Source organism: Eulemur rufifrons, chromosome 29 (assembly GCF_041146395.1).
Source record: "Eulemur rufifrons isolate Redbay chromosome 29, OSU_ERuf_1, whole genome shotgun sequence".
NCBI lineage: Eukaryota > Metazoa > Chordata > Mammalia > Primates > Lemuridae > Eulemur > Eulemur rufifrons.
In genome coordinates, this window is record NC_091011.1 from 28241193 (window position 1) to 28262415 (window position 21223).

The window sequence follows — 21223 nt, forward strand, 5'->3', positions numbered from 1 at the left end:
TCTATGCAGCTTACTTGTGGGTTGACGTCCAAAATGCAAGTTCGTCCAGTTTGGACAACTTCAAGAATAGAATCAATCTTGGTTCCATAGAGATTTCCTTCATATTCCCCATGTTCCAAATACTTTCCAGCTTTGATATCTGCTTCCATCTCAGATCGTGACACAAATTTATATGCCTGGCCATCTTTTTCATCTTCCCTCGGTTTCCGTGAAGTAACTAAATAAAATAATGTTGAGAATTTGTACAAAGAGATTGTAGGGTATAAAAATTAGACTAAAATACACAGGTAGCTTAACATTTTTACACTTAATGCAGGGGTCAGTAAATCATACTCTATGGCCAAATCTGACAGAGTCTTACTCTGTTGCCCAGGCTAGAGTGCTGTGGCATCAGCCTAGCTCACAGCAACCTCAAACTCCTGGGCTCAAGCAATCCTTCTGCCTCAGCCTCCCAAGTAGCTGGGACTACAGGCATGCCCAGCTTTTTTTTTTTTTCCTGTATATTTTTAGTTGTCCAACTAATTTCTTCACATTTTTTTTAGTAGAGATGGGGTCTCGTTCTTGCTCAGGCTGGTCTCGAACTCCTGACCTCAAGCAATCCACCCGCCTCGGCCTCCCAGAGTGCTAGGATTACAGGCGTGAGCCACCGTGCCCGGCCTGCTTCCTATTTTTGTAAATAAAGTTTTACTGGACCACAGTCATATTCATTCACTTATGTATCATCCATGTTTATTTTCCCATTAAGATGGATTAGTAGTTGTGACAGAGACTGTATGGCCTCCAAAGGCTAAAGTATTTATGTAGCCTTTGAAAGGTTTTGCTGACCCCTGATTTAGAGGAATGTTTATGGGATAGACCCAACATAAAATTTGTATCCAAAAATGTGCTTTTAAAAGTCATTTTGTAATTCAAAATATATTTGCCTAGAAGCAGAGCCTTCAATTAAGTTCTTAATTATGGTGAGTCTTAAGTGTTAGGCATGTTACCAGGGAATATCTTTTCCAACTGACCAGCACTCTTTCCTTAAGGCATCTATTATATCCTTTCTTTCCACTTGAACATTTCCTAATTGAGGGCTCAAAAGGTGAGCAAAGTTCGCCTATTCTTATTTGGTAATATCAATTTTCTGAAGTATAGTTTTATCCACAAATTATCTATCTTGTCTCAACCCCAAACTTTTCTTTTAGCTTCCTGTTTATTGATATTTCCAAACGTTAACTGTCCTATTTTACACCTTAGTGGTGGGGCTAGACACCTCATTATGATCTATTAACCTCCTCTACTCTGACCTGACATATTCTTTCTGGGAAAATGAGAGTGAATAGCCCAAGTCAAAATTTAGAAGTAGGGGACCTTTTTGTCTGATATTTTAGAGTTTTGAATACTTTCAGAGCCATACAACTCTTTTGCAAGCTGTTCTGTGCTAAGACGGATTATTATCATCTTTCAAACTGTTGCAAAAGTATACTTTCTGACAACTTTGTTAACAACTTTGAAAAAGAGAAATACTTTTTTAAAAAATATGGAAGGCTTCATGAATTTGTGTATCATCCTTGGGTGGGGGCCATGCTAATCTTCTCTGTGTCATTACAATTTTAGCACATGTGCTACTGAAACAAGCACAAGAAAAGTAATTTTTGTGTGGGTTATTCCAAGCTTAGCCTTCATCTGAACTTGGCTGGATCAGATATGAAAAAGTACCTATTCCACTAAATACTTACAAATATAGAATACGTGACCAAATCATTAAGTACATAAAATTAAAATGAGAAAGTAATCTAAATATAAAGTTGACAGTGTTTTGACTGTTCTTAGAATAAGCATTAGATATCAAGAAAACTTTTATAAGAACAAATCAACTCAAGCTCAAAAATAAGGGTCTATCTAATTCATAAATAAAGTCATTATGAACAACAGGACTCTCTTCTCTCCTGTTGTTTTCTGGCTCAACTTTGAACGGGGTCATCCCAAACCCTGTGAAGAGCACTTATAAAGTAAGCTCAAGAGTCTTCAAGATGCTATAATGGCTTTTCCTATGCAAAACTGTGTGATCTCTAAGGTTTCTGAATTATTCCCCAAAGGTGTATGATGAAACTTCTAAGACAACTTTAAACTCCCCACATGAATGCATAATAAAAGTTGGCTCAATATCTATGGACATAATTTTAAAGAGTACTGTTTTCTAGTGAAGCCTTACACTGAAACCATATACAGAAATGTGCTGCTTAAAATAAATATGCATATGCACACATATTACCCCTATCTCTACCTCCCAATATGTTGAGGGAATCTTAATTCTTGGTGAAATGTTCTTTACAAGTAAATTTTAACTACAATCTAATTCTCTATTGAACACTCCAAAAAAATTAAAAAATAAAAATCCATATTTAAAATGTATTTAAACTTCTTTCCATTCCTAGAATAGAGAAGTCAGAACAGAATGGCTTGACTACAACTGATTCCTTAGATTTATATAGTGAGCAACTAAATAATGTGATTTTCTTAGAATTGAATTTTTGTGACTGATAGGAAGAATTCTAAATATTAGCAGTTCTTCAAGTAATGAGGAAACAGTCAACAAAGTAACACTTCATTTGTTATCTAAGCTCAAGAGTCAATGTTATTCTCTTCTGATGGCTAAAAATAAGAAAAAAAATTTTTTTTAAAGAGTTAATGTTAAAGAGAAAACAGGATTCATAAGGTAGCTTATCCTCCTGGAATAACAAAGTTTTTCTATTTTATTTTAGAATCATTTTATAATATACAAAGAAAACTAAATCAACTTAATACAATGCCAACATTCACTTCCTTTCCTATACCACTTTTCCATCCATACCACCTGACAACGTGTAGCACAATATTGTGTATGAGAAATTAGGCAAACTTGTCACATTTAATCAGTGTTTCTTTTCTGTGCTGATTCTGAGACTTTAAGAAAAGCTAGATGCTATATAAATGTGAATGACTTAAAGAAAATTAAAACACACCCACATTATATAAAGAAGTGAGAGTTGACTTGATGTATGGATATACATAAATCTTTCCATATAAAAATTCAGACTTGAATCTTTACTAAAAATAAAGGTCAGTTCAAAGGTAAAATAGTACATCTTTCTGGAAAGTAATTTGGCACTAGGAAATCAGGAAGTTGAAACTTTTATATCTGTATTTTGATCTAATAATTTTACATCTGAGATTCACGTTATTTACACTTTACCATCACTTTATTTGTAACAAAATACCCCTCCCACAACAGCAGTAATGGTTAAATTAAGTGTAGCATACTTATATGCTGAAATATTAAGAAACTATTAGATTAAGATTTTTTAGTGTTTTTACTGTGCTAAAATATACATAACATAAAACTTATAATTTTAACCATTTTTAAGGGATAATTCAGTGGCATTAAGTACATTCATATTTTTGTATAGCCATCAGCACTCCATCTCCAGAACCTTTTCATCATCCCAACTGAAACTCCATACTCATTAAACAACTCCCCATTAAGCTCTCCCCCATCTCCTAGTAACCACTACTCTACTTTTGTCTCTACAAATTTGACATATTCTAAGTACCTCATATAAGTGGAATCACACAATATTTCTCCTTTTGTATCTAATTTCACTCAGCATGTCTTCCAGGTTCATTCATGTTGTACCATGTATCAGACTTTCATTCTTTTTAAGGTTGAGTAATATTCCAGTACACATCACATTTTGTTTATCTATTCATCCATCTATGGACATTGGGTTGTTTCTACCTTTTGACTATTATAAATAATTCTGCTATGAATGCTAGTGTATAAATATCTGTTTGAATCTCAGATTTCAATTCTTTGGAGTACATACCTAGGAATTGCTGGATCATATGGTAATTCTATGCTTAATTTTTTAAGGATACATTATATTGTTTTCCACAGTGGGTACATCATTTTATATTCCCACCAGTAATGCATAAGGGTTCTCACACATTTCCACATCTTCACCAACACTTACTACCTTTTGCTTTTGTTTTTGTTTTTCTAAAATATAATAGCCATGCTACCGGGTATGAAATGGTATATCCTTGTGGTTTTGATTTGCCTCCCCCTAAAGATTAATGATGTTGAGCATATTTTCATGTGCTTATTGGCTATTTTTATATCTTTTTGGAGAAATGTCTATTTTCCCAATTAAAAAAATTTTTTTTATTGAGTTGTAAGATTAATGTTTACAAGGACACTTCAATGACTAGTGAGAAAAAAGCTCATGATGTTCATTTGTTCATCAAATATTTTTTGGATATATACTATGTGCCAAACTCTGTTCTAGGTGCTGGGTCTACAGAAGTGCAAAAGACAGACAAGTTCTCTGTTCTCATGGGACACATGCCTTAACATGGAGATAAGTGAGTAATCAAATAATAAATAAGAATTTAAGAGCTAAAACACAACCGCTAAGCAATGGTGAAGCTCGTTTAAGTTGAATGGCCTGTGATGGCCTCTGAGAAAATCAGACTTGAATAAAAAGTAAAATTCAAGCATGTGAAAATATGGGAGGCAGAGTGTTCCAGGCAGATGGACTAACAAGAACAAAAAGGCATGAATAACAAGCTTGAGGAGTTTGAAGAAAAGAAAGACCAGTGTGTTAAGCTGGGGAAAAAAGTATACAAATTTTATATGAACAATACAACTGTAATTCTGTAATTACAAATTCTGTAATTAGAAGTTATTTAAATTGTTTTTCTTTATGCTTATAAACAGAATGTGAACAGGAACTTTAACTGTAGTCATAAAATTTCACTCAAGTCCCAAGTGGGTGCTAGAGTGCCAAGGATTTATAGCCTTTTTCAGAGTTTAACAAAAAGTGGCCAACCTGGTCTTGGGATCATCTATCTTCCTATCTTATATATATTCAAAAAGGAGTCACAGAAGTTTGGGGGGAATGCTTCGTTTTCTTCTTCTCCTTACCCCATGGTAAAATGATTCTCCCTGGAGGATTCTGAAGGCTCATAACATGTCATAACAGTGGGGTAGTGTGTATCACATTGTTTGGCAGAGAAAGAATGAGTTTTCTGTGGGCTAATGTATGTATGTGTGTGTGCGTGCGTGCGTGTGTGTGTGTGTGTGTGTGTGTATAGCCTGCTTGAACTGTTCTGAAGGTACTCTGCACAGAAAGATGGTATGAGAGGTAGAGAATGAAGCAAAAAGAGCATATAAAGTATGGAATAGGAGCTGGAGGTGAGATCCCAAGGGGACAGTTAGAGATTGTCATACCCTTGGCCAAGGAACTGCAGAGTATAGAAGTCTCCATGGAGTCTCCAAAGAACGTGCAAATAGACCTCATTGAAGAGACAGTATTTGGACATTCATGACATAAAGGACTTTAACAGGCAAGATTTCACATGACACCACTTTGTCTCTTTCCCTTTAATCCCTAAGTCTTCCTGCCCTCTCTTGAGAAACCAGAAATAGCAGAGGAGGATGTAAAGGGAAGGTAATAAACTATACCCTACTCTTCACAATGCAGGTCCTGAACTATGGGATCAGGAATCAGCTGTGAGGAAGGGAAAAACTGTGAATTGAATGCAAGACTGAAGTTTTAAGGGGAGTAGTTTAAAAAAAAAAAAAATACAGTCAGCCCTCTTTTATCTATGGTTTCCATACCTGTGGATTCAACTAGCTATGGGTCAAAAACATTCGGAAAAAAAGACTATGTCTTTACTGAACATGCAGAGATTTTTCTTACCATCCTTACTCCCTGAACAATACAGTATAACAATTTATATAGCATTTACATTGTACTAGGAATTACAAGTAATCTAGGGATGATTTAAAATATATGGGAGCAGCGGTCCCCAACCTTTCTGGCACTAGGGACCGTTTTCATGGAAGACAATTTTTCCATGGACTGGGGGCAGGGGGTGGCTTTGGGATGATTCAAGTGCATTACATTTATTGTGTACTTTATTTTTATTACTATTACATAGTAATATATAATGAAATAATTATACAACTCGCCATAATGCAGAATCTAATGCTGCCGCTGATCTGACAGTAGGCAGTGATGTGAGCGATGGGACTCCTCATCACTTGCATCACTGCCTGAGCATCATCCCCAGATGGGACCATCTAGTTGCAGGAAAACAAGCTCAGGGCTCCCACTAATTCTACATATGTAATATATAATGAAATATGATTATTTCATTATATATTACAATGTAATAGTAACAGAAATAACATGCACAATAAATGCAATGTGCATGAATCATCCCAAAACCATCCCTTGCCCCAGTCTGCGGAAAAATTGTCTTCCATGAAAACGGTACCTGGTGCCAGAAAAGTTGGCAACTGCTGCTATACTACACCATTTTATATCAGAGACTTGAGCATCCACGGATTTTGGTACCCATGAGAGATCCTGGAACAAATCTCCCACAGATAGGAGGGATGACTATACCTGAAAATGAGTCTTATTTGACAAAATGACCGTTCTTATAACTGAAAGTGATTAGAAAGTTATAGAATCTTCCAGGGGGCTGATGAAAAATAAAAAAAAAGGGAGGAAAGAAGATCTGACAGAGCATGTGTAAAGTCAGCAGCTAGATAAAAATAGAGCTCTTTCTATTATGTACACCAAAGAGCTCAACCATTCAACAAGCCAGTTAGTTACTAACTGGCAGAAATAACTTAGTCAAGGGACACTGAGAAATGAAGTTTATCTGTGTGTTCTAACAAGGTGAGAAGAGATTTTGGAGGACTAATAGCTGTTTCTTCAAATTTAGGAAAAGATATTATATTAATAAATTATTGTTAAATGTTAAAATTGTGTGAAAGTTTGTTGAGGAGGTTGGTGAGAATATTTACACAAAGTGTCTTTAAATAGATTACTTAATTACAAATGGAAATTACCTTTTATATATAGTGGAGAAATCTAGCAAATTTCTAAATCTAAATCAACAAAGTTAAAGGATAAAACATGATTTATGTCTTTCCAATAATGTATTACCTGAACCTAATCATGAGGAAACAATCAGGCAAATCCATACCGAGGGACATTTATTTACCTTATTAGTAATTACATTAAATGAACAGAAGACTCTAATTAAAAGGCAGAGATTGGCAGAATGAACTGGAAAAAAAAAAAAAAGATCCAACTATATGCTGCTTACAAAAGACACTTTCGATTCAACAACACGAATAGGTTGAAAGTAGAAGGATGGAAAAGACACAACATGCAAACAGTAACCCAAAGAGACCAAAGTCTGACTATACTTATATCAGACAAAATAGACTGTAAGACAAAAACATGACACTAGAGACAAAGAATATTTTATAATGACGAAAGGGTTAACCCATCAAGAAGATAAAACAATTATTTATATCTATATATATATACACACACACATACACACACACACATCCCTAACAATAAAGGCCCAAAATACACGAAGTAAAACCTGACAGAAGTGAACGGAGAAATAGACAAGGCAAAAATGATAGCTGAAGACTTCACTACCCCATTTTCAATGATGGATAGAACAAACAGACATGACAATAAGAAAACAGAAGATTTGTACAACACTGCAAACCAACTAGACCTCACAGACATCTACAGCACACTTTGCTCAACAACAACAAAGTATACATTCTTTCTGAAACCATAAAACAACTCTCAGTGAATTAAAATGAGTGAAATCATACAATGTTTTGACTACAATAGAATGAAATGATTAATTAATAACAGAAGAAATTTTAGAAATTTAAGAATTTGTGGAAATTAAACAATATACTCCCAAATAACCAATGGGTCAAATAAGAAATCACAAGTGAAATTAAATTAGAAAACGCTTTGAGATGGAGATGGTGCAGTTGGAGAGTGAACAAGTTACTGATGGAGCACTTCCAGAGTGCTAGTTATTGGGTAGCATGTTTATCACCTCGAAGAAGTATGATTGTTAAACTAAACCCCTTCCAAGGAAAGATTCTGTGGCGAGCTTTAAGCTCTCAGACATTTGTCTTAAGAACTACCAACGGGAAAAAGATTGGCACTATGGTGAGCTCCAAATAAGTGAATAAATGTCAGATGGCTTATTCAAACCTATTAAGAGCTAACAATGGATGGGCTGAAGGAGGAGGACAAGAAAAACAAGAATAAACAGCACAGTGAAGGGCACTGAATTTCTTGCTTTCACCAACTAACCACTGGATTGCTATTTTTCCTTTGGTTTTTACTTTTGGCCACAAAGATAGGCTCTGGTTCCCCCACAGTAACTGTTTTCATCTGAGATTTGGGTCATTTTGGAGGGCAACAGGGTGGTTGTGGTAAGAATTTTACAATCCAGAATTTCTAATCTGTTAAACAATCGATCAAATATAGAGCAGAAAATATACATCTTAAATATAAAGATGTGGAAATTACACTCCATACACCATTTCTTGTGAAGTTACAAGAGGATGTGCCCCAGCAAAACTAGGCAATAAACCAACAAAGAAAAAGAATGGGATCTGGGAACAATAGCTTCAACCCAGGATAACAACAAAGGGAACTACCCCAGTGTTAACAGTTAGGCAGCCAGAATAGAGAACATGGAGACTTCACTGAAACAGGAAGACTGAGGGTTCTGGGACAGAGGGCTCCAAGAAAAAAACACAACTTACTAGATGAGTGAGTCTTTGGGTTAAAAAACAACAACAAAAAAACTACATATACATAACACATAAGATCAGGTAAAGAGTGGAAGGAAAAAAAGAACTCCAGCTATTGCTGGTTGAGGGGAGGATGGAGGGTGTTCGAGAAAGTAAAATTGAGTTAACTGAAAATAGAACTGTCTTTATGTTGGGAAGACAGTAAGAAAGTCAACAGATAAGGACTAAATTGGATCAAGCAGGAAATATAGCAGAATAAAGACATTATTAAGAAATATGGAACACTACCAAAAGAAATAGCTGAAAGAATGAAAAGCAACTGTTTCTCGTAAGTGAGCCAGAGGTGGAGTAGAAGAGAAGGGGTTATTTTTTCCATTATAATGTCTTTAAGAACTACTTGCTTAAAATACTGTGCACATATTAATTTGATAAAAATGAAAAATAAACTTTTCTTTATTTCACAATTGCAGCTTTAAAATACTTCGATTACAGTGAAGGTTTTATTCTGTTAACCACTTGACTAGGATTTGTCTGAATTTAGTGATTTACAGTGCCTAACAATGGAATCCAAACCTTACCCTGTAGGGATTACAAGTAGCAATGACTAGGTTACGCTAGTTACCTAAGTTACGCTAGGTTGGGGAACCCCTAAGAATTTCAGCAATAAGAGTACTCGCTGAGAATTAAATCTCAAAACATAGTGTATAAAACTAGAGGAATTCTAAAATTCATTTAAGAGATGGGGTGGCCTGAGACTAAGATTTGACTCAAAACAATTTAAAGGCATTAATATACTTCCAGGAATACTGTGTCATAAGGGGGCTTGGTTAGAAATAGAAGCACAGAAAGGAGAGTTATAAAGGCAACATTAGCTTGTCTCGTGCTTTGTTCGGGGAGACAGCATGTGAATTCCCACAATTAAAGGCTCATGCATCTCTAAAACAAAGACAAATACATATTACTCATTACAATATGTCAGTGATATCCAATTCCTTGATCTAATTCCATTCTCATCAAGCATACTTCTGACATTTAACTTTCCATGTAAATATGCAAATAGAGAAAGAATGCAAAGATCATAAAATGTGTGTTTGGATCACTTAATGGTTATACTTCTCATCAGTATTATTTTATTTTATACATCAGTCTTTGTGACCTTAATTAACACTGCTTGTGGTGGAAGATTAATTCTTGATATGCTATCAAAAATCAGGCTCGGAGGGGCACGGTGGCTCAAGCCTATAATCCCAGCACTTTGGGAGGCTGAGGTGGAAGGATCACTTGAGGCCAGGAGTTGGTGACCAGCCTGAACAAATAGGGAGACCTCCATCTTTACAAAAGTAGAAAAATTAGCCTGGTGTGGTGGCACATGCGTATAGTCTCAGTTACTCAGGAGGCTGAGGCAGGAGGATGATCACTTTGAGCCCAGGAGTTTGAAGTTGCGATGAGTTATGATGATGCCACTGCACCTTAGCCTGGGCAACAGAGCAAGACTCAGTCTCAAAAACAAAAACAAAAAAATCTGGCTTATGACCTTGCAAGACTGAGAGCTACAAGCCAGATCACATAAACTCACAAAGATATCACCACACAGCATGTGTGTGAGCTTTCCCCTTTACACTGAAATGGGTTAAATATCCAACTTTTCAGATAGACACCAATTGTGCAAGAAAATATTAAATTAGTTCCAATTTTGTCACAAGGTTTAACTCTAACATTTCTGGACTGAATAGTTGGGAGAAGCAATTGCCACCAGACAGCAAGCCAACAGCGCTAAAGTATTATTTCAAGACAACTATAGAACTGCTGAGTTTTTCAGTATTTTCTACTTGTTCATTTTCACTGGCATAATCAAAACTTATTTGGGAATAACAATAATTAGTAACAATAACTCTCCTCCTCCTCCATATGCCAATACTTTTCCCTGCCAATTAAATAGCAAAGAAAACACAGAAAACTTACATGGCACTGTAGTTCCAAATCTAGTGGGATTCAATACTATGAACCTGTTTTTCAAGCTTCTTCGGCCCACGCCTTGAGCTCCTATTAGTACTAATGTTTTTCTTTGGAATGGAGGCATTTTGGCTACCTCCTCATATATCTGGATCTCATGACGATCAAATTCTAAATGCAAAAGGAAATGGGAAAACACATATTCAGTTATCTTTTACATACATGAAAAAAACTCTGCTATTCTGTCTAGTAATGGCTTAGTTGTCTTGATAGTTAAATATCACTTCAGTTGTACCCACTTAGCACAGATTTGTTGTTATAAATTTGGTAAAGTACAATAAATTATTTTGTGTCTTGATTTAAACATCTTCTTCCATTCATTTGTCCTTAAAAAATTTTGTCTAACCAAGCTAAAATAATTCCTTTGTTTTATCCTTATCAGAGAGGTTTCATTGAAACCTCTTTATTATGAATTTTTCAGTAGAGATAATTCCTTTAATATAAATAATAAAACTACAGATCATTTTATATCTTAATAAAAAGTATGTATCAAATATGGAGGACAGGAGTACAACTTCTGTGGCTGTTTAAGTTCCATAGAATGAATATGCCTGTCTAATGATATAAACGAAAAAATATTGTGTGACAAATCTGCAATTGTCAGTTTGATTAATAAAATGCATCTGACAACATACGCACATTTAAATATTAAGATTCTGAAATTTATGTATAAAATAAAATTTTGGATCCAAACTGTTTTCAGTACAGATAAATCCCAAAATTATAATCTTAGTCAATGGGAAAACTACAAATTTTCTATTTTGTAAAAAAGCCTTGAGGGTATATGTGTAATGAATAATAAGGTCAAAGTAGATTTAAAATATTATATTACTTATTACAATTGCTGTAACTCAATCTGTAGTAATAACATTTCTTTCTTAGGTTATTATCTTAACAGCAACTCTTTCTTTGCACAATTTCCTCATGGTAGATTAAACCAATATTAAAAGAGAAAAAGCCTATTTCTCCTTTCTGTATTATTTCCTTTATAGTGTGCTATTTAGTTTATTAGCAGTATAGAGGTAGCTCTGAAGTCAAGAAAGTATTTTAAAAACTTCCAATTCGTTTGATTAAGCCTCTAGAACCTTCTGATTCAAAGAGCTATATTTCACTCCTATAACTCTCTATAGAGTGGGAAAAATACAGTAGTTTCCATTCCTTTCCTCCCCTCCCTCCTTTTTATTTATTTACTTTTATAGGGAAGGGATACCCAATCCAGGCCCGAGGTTTTATTTTAAAATTTTTTAAAAAACTTTTTCAGCTTTATTGAGGTATAATTGACAAATAGGAATTATGTAATTTAAGGTGTTCAGCTTGATGTTTTGATATATGCAGACAGTGTGAATGATCACAATCAAGCTAATTAACATATCCATCACCTCACATAATTATCACTTCTTTCTTTTTAGAAATACTTAAAAAATTTTTTTTTTCTTTTTTTTTTTTGAGAAAGAGTCTTGCTCTGTCACCCAGGCTAGAGTGCAGTTGCTCACTTTCAACCTCAAACTTCCGGGCTCAAGCGATCCTCTTGCCTCAGCCTCCAGAGTAGCTAGGAGGTGCACGTGCCACCACGCCTGCCTAAGTTTTTCTATTTTTGGTAGAGATGGGGTCTCGCTGTTGCTCAGGCTGGTCTCAAACTCCTGAGCTGAAGCAATCTTCCTGCCTCAGTCTCCCAGAGTGCTAGGATTATAGGCATGAGCCACTGCACTCAGCCAAAAAAAAAAAAATTGTCTTTCTTTAATATTAAAAGATTTAAGAAAGAATCCTACTATTAAATAGATCAGACTAAGATGTGTTTGGTCCAGTGCTATTTTTCCAGCAGCACGGACAATGTTATGGCAGAATACAGTTGCCTTAATCATAACTCTTTTAATATCTTAGAAAGGCATTCACCCTTTTAGAAATGGCACATAAATTACTATTTCAAAATTCCCTGAACAAATAGTTTCAATGATAACATCGCTCCTTAATACAAAAATAAATTCTAATAAATTTATTGTGTTGTGTACTATATTCACAAAATAAAGCACACTGGTAGTATATATTGTGAGGATTTAAATAATTTCTTTATATTATATTGTACCACATGTTCACATGCAAGCCCCTTGCAATTGGTTACTGATCTGAATTATGTTCATTTTAAATGATACATTTAGAGTTTATATCACACTAATAATATGAAACTACTTCACCTGGACTTCTCAAAAAGTATTTAAAACCTACCTGCATTTCTGGTTGTCAGATACATCATCTTTTTCTTTTTTTTGCTACTTATAGTTCCACAAAAAGGTCCTGAAGATATGACAAGACAAATATAATTTAAACAATATGCAGAATATGAAAGAATTGCCCTGTGGTATTCTACAGGGGTGGGAGAATTATATTCCCAATGTTGCATCCTAGGAAGCAGAAGGGGGTGGGGGGGGTGGGGGAGTTAAGCCACGGAATTTTGAAACTCTACCAGCAGGTGGCAGAAAGGGATCAAAAAGATTATTTTTGAGAGAGAAAATAAAGTAGATGGGAGGGATTAACTCCAGATATGTACTTTAAATAAATTCATTTGTTTATTCAGATAAAAGAGGCAAAGACAGGTGGCCACAAAGGACTGCTTGTTACTTATTGTGTCGAGCTCATCACCTGAATTGTCCCAGTCTCTTCTAACAAATGCCTTTCTCTTCTCTTCCAGGAATTGGCTTGGAATGAGACCAGCGCTTCCTCCCTCTTTTACATGGCTAGCCTAGAATGAAATTAATGAATTGTATATCTCAGTGACCAAAATTTGAGACCATATTGTAATAAGTAGGACAAGCAGTGGTCAGTAAAAACAAAAGTCACATTTGCTCTTAAAAACAACCGTGAGATTTAAATCCATGGCATTGTCAGTTAAGATAAACACTTCAGCACTGAGTAATCAATTGGAACCTACAGCACTTCATATCCGTCATCTGGCAGGGAAATTGTGGAACCAATTTACAAAGGTGTACAGGTACTTTAAATTACTAAAATTTTTTATTTATAATACTAATTTAGTCAAAAACGGGAAACAAATAAATACTATTCTATAGTGAGATGTGGTTACAGGCCATTTAATTTAGCACCTTTTAGTAAGACATTTACTATCAACCTTAATCCTACCATGTTGGTACTTCCTAAGGCCAAATCAATGAAACGGAAATAATATTGGGAATATAAAGTGTAGATTTTAATTCATTCTACCAGGAATCTAAATATCCTGAGAGATTGTAAATTTAAAATGGGTAAAACTTCAACAAATGTAAAAAAAAAAAAAAAAAAAGCAAAAACAAAAAACAGTTTAAAAAACTAACTTTTAAAATAAAATCCAAAGAGAAATATTTTCAAACAGTGGTTGGAAAACTGGCTGCTAGTGGCTTGTCTCACAAAGTTAGTGACTTTATCCTTACAACTAGCATAGAAAATCTGGTATCATTTTTAGAATTAAAATCCTGAAAATGGAATTAAAGTAAGGGACTATCAAAATGCAGGAAGAGGCTGAGATAATGGTAATAGGATTAGAAGAAAAAAATAAGAGATGAAAAAGAGAAAAAAGAGTGAAAATCAGAAAAATTCAACAAAGGAAGCAGCCACAGAAAGAAGATTTTAAAGAAAAGGATTCTAAAAATATTCAGTGGAAACCTCTTGAACTCATAGATTCTGTTTAATTTACCCATTTCTTAGTTGTCTTACCACATAGTGCATGTAAACGTAATAATGTCTTAAATTTAAGGACACATTATAGTAAGATTATTCTCATTCTGTGATTCATTTTCCCTTAGAAGTCAATATAATTTATTAGAGCTAATATAGGTTACCAATATCTCCGTTAATTTTAGAGTTTGGTGCTAAGCCCTGGGTCCTTTCCTCTTATTTCTTGTTTTTTAATGAGACTCTCATTTGCTCTGATAGTTTAGGGGTTTCAGACTTTCCGACTTGTCCATTTTTCAGTTCTGAATACTGTGGTTGTTAGCTGATATAAATAATTACAAAAACAGACTTATTACTGCTGCTAGACATTTCTGAAAGCTGTATTAGGAGGAAGGAAAAATAATACCACCACATAGATCTTCTGGAAAACGGAGGGAGAGAAAAATACAGTAATAACACAAATCTCTTTCCATATACACAGATTTTAATACAAAACCAAACAAAACTGATAGAGCAAACCTTCATTTCTCAACAACTGAGAAGTAGTGAGCAAATAGATTTAAGACCTTACGAAATCATGCTTTACTAGCCATGATCATACACAAGAGGGAGAGGGGGACAAGAGAACAACTACTATAACCACACAAAAAGACCTCTAGCTAAAAGAAACAAAAAACAAACATTGAAAAGGGATGACACCAAGTGACTTCTTCTTGCCAATGGGATTTTTTAATATAATCACCCATGTGAAAGAATCAATTGGTCTAATCCTTAAACCAATGGGACTGTACCATAGGCTGGTAATTCCGCACTAAAAGTTACTTATGAATTCCCTCTCAATTTTGTCTTATGTCCACAAATTAGTAGGCATAAAGCAGGAGCTGTTGATACGGGGAAAATCACTGGAGCAAATGCTAATACTAACACAAATGCTAACATTCTTCCTGAGTACTCAGATATTGGCCAGATCTAAGATTAAAAGTAGAAAAGAAGTTGAGAAAATTCTGAGAGGCTTACTAACCTGCCACCAATTTGGATCTTCTCTGTTTACAATCTGAAGAATTTCTCCTTTGGAAAACTTCAATCCTGCTTCTTTACAGGGTATCAGGTTATCATTATATGGATTATAATCGAAGTGACACTTCACAAATACCTAAAACACACAGCACAATTAAATATACTATAGATGTATCATTTGTCACTGGATTTTTATAATCCTTTTCAAACCACTGTGATATAACTGTAACTGACAATGTATTTAGTACTTCAGATAAGGAACTTGTCTCTCAAATAAAAATCAAGTTATTCAAATACTAATAATCAGAAAAATAATAAACATTATATTAAAATTTCATTTCTATTTTAACATCTGATCTTAAACCCACTAAAGAGTTTGATAATCATTCTCTTCCACCATTCTTCCACTTTCCTCCAATCTTTTCACTCGATTTTCCAGCCAACACAATTCTTAATGTAAGTAAATGCTGTAACTCCAATTAACATCCTGATCATATGCAGCTGATTTAAGGCATATATTTCAGATATATTAGGAATGACTTTGTGAAAGTGCCCTAAGACCAAAATTAAACAATAAAAGTTCATGTTGAAGTCAGACCTGAATGAAATATACTTGGTAGCCTTAGAAAAAATTAAAGCCAACTTCCATCTCTGGTAAAAATGTTTTTAATTATACAGATTTACACTGGCCAGAATTAATGTGGACAATACTTTTTCAGAATTATCTTGCTCTGATTTATATGCTCACCTTAAATTTAAATGATCAGCATTAATAAGACAAATACTGAAAAAGCCTTGAAATTATTTCCTAATTTAAATTCACTTACACATACACATTTCTTTTAAATTTGCTTTATTAATAAAAGTATGTCAGTTACCAATGTTAGTTATCATCTCCAATATTTGGAATATTTTGCTTATTTGCTTTAATTTGAACTTAATTGTTAAGCATTTTTAGTATTTGCTGGCAAGTTCAGACCAATTGCTTCCTTAAAACAGACTTGTTTTAATACATATTTATAGAAATTCAAATTTTATCTTCTAAAAAATTGCCTTAGCATGAATCAGCATGCAAACTTTAATAAGAAAGCACATAATTAGTCAAAATAACAATGTCATTTCTCTATTTATCATACTACTATAACCAAACAAGATATTCAAATAACACAAAGTAGATACACTGTTATTAGTGTGGTAAAAAGTAATGCAACTGATGCATACTAGAATGACTTTAAAAAAACTAAATTTGGGAACATATGATAAAATCTTAGTTATTTATGATTAGATTAGAAAGCATTCAGAACATTTCAATAACTTTGGAAAAGCTAAATATTAATGCTTAAAAAATCACTAAGCCAATAATTTTTTTCCTGATAAACAATTTTAGAACTATCTAAAAAGCAAGCACACAAACAATATTAAGGTTGCTAAAATGTGATAACTGGCTATCTTCACAATGACATGCAGCTCAATGTTTTGGTGATGGAAAAAACTCAAAATAATTAAGTTCAATCAAGGTAAATTTAGTTGACTGATGAGGCAGAAAAACGGAGTACCAGAGAATGTTCTGGAATGACATCATACCTGATGGACGTGTGCTGGATGCTTCTCCATATTGATGCAACTCTAAAAATATATTTTTAATTGCGTAAATAAAGCCAGGCCTTTAAGTTATAATAAATTAACAAAATATAAACAACCTACTGGCCCATTTTCTTACTTCACTCATTTGGCAAAGCAACTACCTCCCTAACACAGAGTATAATACCTATAAATGACAAATGATAGAAATAAAAAGTTAAGAGGTATTTGAGAGGAGGCTGAGGAAAAGGATTGGTAGGCCCAGTTATAAAAATAACTATATACTCTTTACTTCTCAAGAAAGGTGGGCCGGGCAAGGTGACTCATGCCTGTAATCCTAGCACTCTGGGAGGCCGAGGCGGGAGGATCACTCGAGGTCAGGAGTTCAAGACCAGCCTGAGCAAGAGCAAGACCCCATCTCTACTAAAAATAGAAAGAAATTATATGCATAACTAAAAATATATATAGAAAAAATTAGCCGGGCATGGTGGCGCATGCCTGTAGTCCCAGCTACTCGGGAGGCTGAGGCAGGAGGATCACTTGAGCCCAGGAGTTTGAGGTTGCTGTGAGCTAGGCTGACACCAAGGCACTCTAGCCCAGGCAACAGAGTGTCTCAAAAAAAAAAAAAGAAAGGTGCATTGAATGAAGACTAGTAAGACCATCCTGTCATCCAACCATGAATGTGTTTATCATTCTTAACGTGTGGGACAGAATATATTTTGTAACCATAAAGCTCAGACTTTATAAGATAGTCTAAATTTCAAATATTTGTTCCCCACACCCATCAAATTATTCTGCAAATGCCATTATTTGTAGAATACAAACCACCTCCTTCAAAGGTAAAAGATTTCTAGAAGAAATAATTCTTGTATTTTCATTTACCAAACTAATTTTGGAACATTACTCTTATGCTCAAAAACTCAGATTAATCTGATTTCACTTTGAACTTTGAAAATTTGTCTGAAAAATCAATTAACACAACCTTTGATCTAAGCATTTTGTAATGATCTTAAAACCATTAAAGATTTGACTAGATTTAGGATAATTATATTTTATTAGATACATTTTAAAGTGTTTCACTAATAGGCTATGAATATTAACTGTTCATTCACTATTAAGTTACTAAACACCACTACTCAAAATATTTCCATTTAATATTCTTTCTAAAAGAAAGAACTGAATGACTAACAATTTACAGTAGACAGAACAAAGGAAATACAAATGGCTTCTAAACATAGGAGATATTCAACCTCACTCAGAGTAGAAATACAAATTAAAACTACGTTATGATAACATTTTCTTCCTATCAGGTTAACAGAAATCCCAACATTTGATAAGATTCTCTAAATAAGACTATGGGTTAATAGGCATCTCCCTAACAGGCCTGTGGAAGAATGATTTAACCCCTTGGGAGGGCAATTTGGCAATAGCTTTCTGGGAATGTATTCAATAGCTATATTACTCAAATACATTCAAAATGACTTATGCACAGACTATTAACTACTGAATTATTCCTAACAGTAAAAGATTGGAAGCCACCTAATTGTTTAACAGTAGGGAAACTGGTTAAACAACTGATGGTAAATCTATGTAATGTAGCACTATCTAGCGTTAAAAAAAAGGGTGTGTGTAAAGAGTAAGCCTTACCAATCTAGTGTTAAAAAAGGGTGTGTGTGTGTGTGTGTGTGTGTGTGTATGAAGAGTAAGCCTTACCCATAAGTAAGCATCCTCAAGATACAAGGTTAAGTAAAAAAAATAGGGGTCAAATTAGTACATACACTATGGAATCTTTTCATGAAAAAAAGGTGGAAGGGGAAATAAGAATATGTAATTTTTATTTACTTTCATATGAATGAAGAAACCCTGGAAAGATAAATAAATAGCATGGTTTCTTATGGGACAGAGAGTGAGGACTAAGTTGATAGTGGAAAGAATTCAGAGAGAGACTTCAACTGACTACATATTCATATTTCTTTGATTTTTGAACCATGGGAATGATTCACGTATTTAAAAATTAAAATTTTAAGGTAATAAAAGATAAAATGACTCCCATTTTGACTTAGATGAAGTAACAAGGACCTTTCAACATGAAAACAACTAAAAAACTGGACAAAATATATGAAACAAAGCCTTTCAAGATGTCAGCAATCAGGCATGAAGACAGTGATCCCTAAAAGATGGAAACAAACAGGAGGAGCTGCACAACTGCCCCAGCTAACTGCACTGAGAAAAATTCCAAGTTGCAACCCAGGAAGGGAGAATCTAGGTGGAGCTTAGTGGTTCCCAAGTTGAGCAGATGAGCTGGGACACCAGGGAGATCAGGGTGGCTACAGTGCATGGAACAGAGTGTCAGTGAGGAAAGACTGCACAGAGACAGAGCCCAAGAACTGGGGGGATTCGCTCTGGTCTTCAGCTGAGTACTAATCAGTGCATTTGTATGAGGAAGCTACCTGAGCCCTCTCTTTTTGCGGCTCTTTCTTCACCGATGGTAAAGAATCATTTGAAAGCATTACAGGGAAGAAAATCAGGAGGTTGTATGGGTCAAGAATAGTTTCTGTTCTCACCAGGCTGAGTGGAAAAACCCTCATAATTCATGAGACTCTGGGTAGAGTACTTAGAAGGGTTACACCCTAGACTAGTCTGCTCTGATTGCACCTAACAAAACTTAAAAAGCAAGATCTAAAAGAACCAAACTACTCCCAAATAATTTAACTGTATTCTAGAACAGAGCTTAAAAATATTTCTAATACAAAAATATCCAGCACTCAACAAAGTAAAATTCATAATGCCTGGCAGCCAATCAAAAATGGCCAGGCATGCAAAGAAGAAAATATAACCTATAACGAGGAGAAAAATCAAATAAGAGTGACCAAGAAATGACAAATATGATAGAATGAGAAGATAAGACATTATAATAATTATTTTAACTTTACATATTGTATTTCTATGTTCAAGAAACTAGAAGGACTGTGCATGTTAAGTAGACACATAGCAGATAAAAAAATAGAAGCGATTTGAACTTCTAAAAATGAAAACCAAAATGTCTGAGATAAAAAATATGTAAGATGTGATTAACAGATTAGACTTTGCAGATGATTAGTAAACTTGAAGAAACAGCAATAGAAACTACTGAAAATGAAAAACATGGAGGAAAAAGACCAAAATAAATGAACTCATCCTTGAGCTACGGGACAACTTCCAGGAGCCTAATATACATGTAATTGAAGTTACCAAAGGATAAAATAAACAGAGGGATAGAAAAATACATTCAAAGAAACTACCATCCAAATTTGATGAAAAAAATTGTTTTTTTCAATAAACTAAGATGAAAAAATTTATATATGCAAAAAATAAACTTCAATACTTTTCTCACATCCTATATAAAAATTAATACATAGTAAATGGATCATAGACCCAGATATAAAGCACAGAACTATTAAAACTTGTAAAAGAAAATACAGGGGAAAATCTTTATGACCCTGGGCTCTACAAAAATATCTTGCACCAAACAACAAAAGAACACAATTGATAAATTGTATTTCATCAAAATTAAGAATTTCCACTCTGAATGACACTGTTAAGAGAATGAAAAGACAAGATAGAGACTGAAGAGTTTGGGCAAATCCCAATTCGGATGAAGCACTTGTATACAGAATATATAAGAAATGCTCAAAACTAAATAAGAAAACAACTCAATAGAAAATACACAAAAGATTTGAAGACACTTCATCAAAGTGGACATAAGTATGGCAAATAAGTACGTGAAATGATGTTCGATATAATTAGTCTTTTTTAGGAAAATGCAAATTAAAATCATGAGATACCACTATACACCTATTAGAATGACTACAATGAAAAAGACTGACCATGTTGGCAAAGATGTGGAGTAACTGAAATTCTCATACAATGCTGGCAGGAACGTAAGTCAGTACAACCACTTTGGAAGACAGTTTGGTCATTTCTTCAAAAGTTCAGCATATACCTACCGAATGATCCAATCCCTCAACTCCTAGGTATTTACCCAAGAGACTTACATAGCAGCTTTGTTTATAATAGACCCAAACTGGTAACAACAAAAAAATATTCATCTGCCAGTTAATGGATAAACGAACTGTGGTACAGCCATGCAATGGAATACTACTTGTCAATAAAAAGGAATTAACTATCAATATACACAAAACAACACAGATGAATTCCAAATAATTATGCGGAATGAAAGAAGGCAGATTTAAAAAAAAAAACTCCAAAAGCATACATTTATGATTCCATTTATGTAAAAATATGAAAAATGCAAACTAATCTAGAGTGGCAGAAAGCAGAGCA

At 34.3% G+C, this 21223-nt stretch overlaps 1 protein-coding gene and 1 non-coding gene across 2 annotated transcripts in view; both read right to left on the reverse strand.

Moving 5' to 3' along the window:
- Positions 1 to 21223, reverse strand: part of PALS2 (protein associated with LIN7 2, MAGUK p55 family member) — a 110376-nt gene that overhangs the window by 6839 nt on the left and 82314 nt on the right. The window contains exons 6-10 of the mRNA XM_069461748.1: positions 15324 to 15455; positions 13277 to 13376; positions 12863 to 12931; positions 10589 to 10750; positions 15 to 217 (exon numbers count right to left, since the gene is read on the reverse strand). Coding sequence (XP_069317849.1) covers positions 15 to 217; positions 10589 to 10750; positions 12863 to 12931; positions 13277 to 13376; positions 15324 to 15455 — 666 coding nt within the window. The remainder of the gene's footprint in view (positions 1 to 14; positions 218 to 10588; positions 10751 to 12862; positions 12932 to 13276; positions 13377 to 15323; positions 15456 to 21223) is intronic.
- LOC138377664 (U6 spliceosomal RNA) lies at positions 1517 to 1623 on the reverse strand. The gene has a single exon (XR_011231830.1). It is a non-coding gene; the product is annotated as a U6 spliceosomal RNA (small nuclear RNA).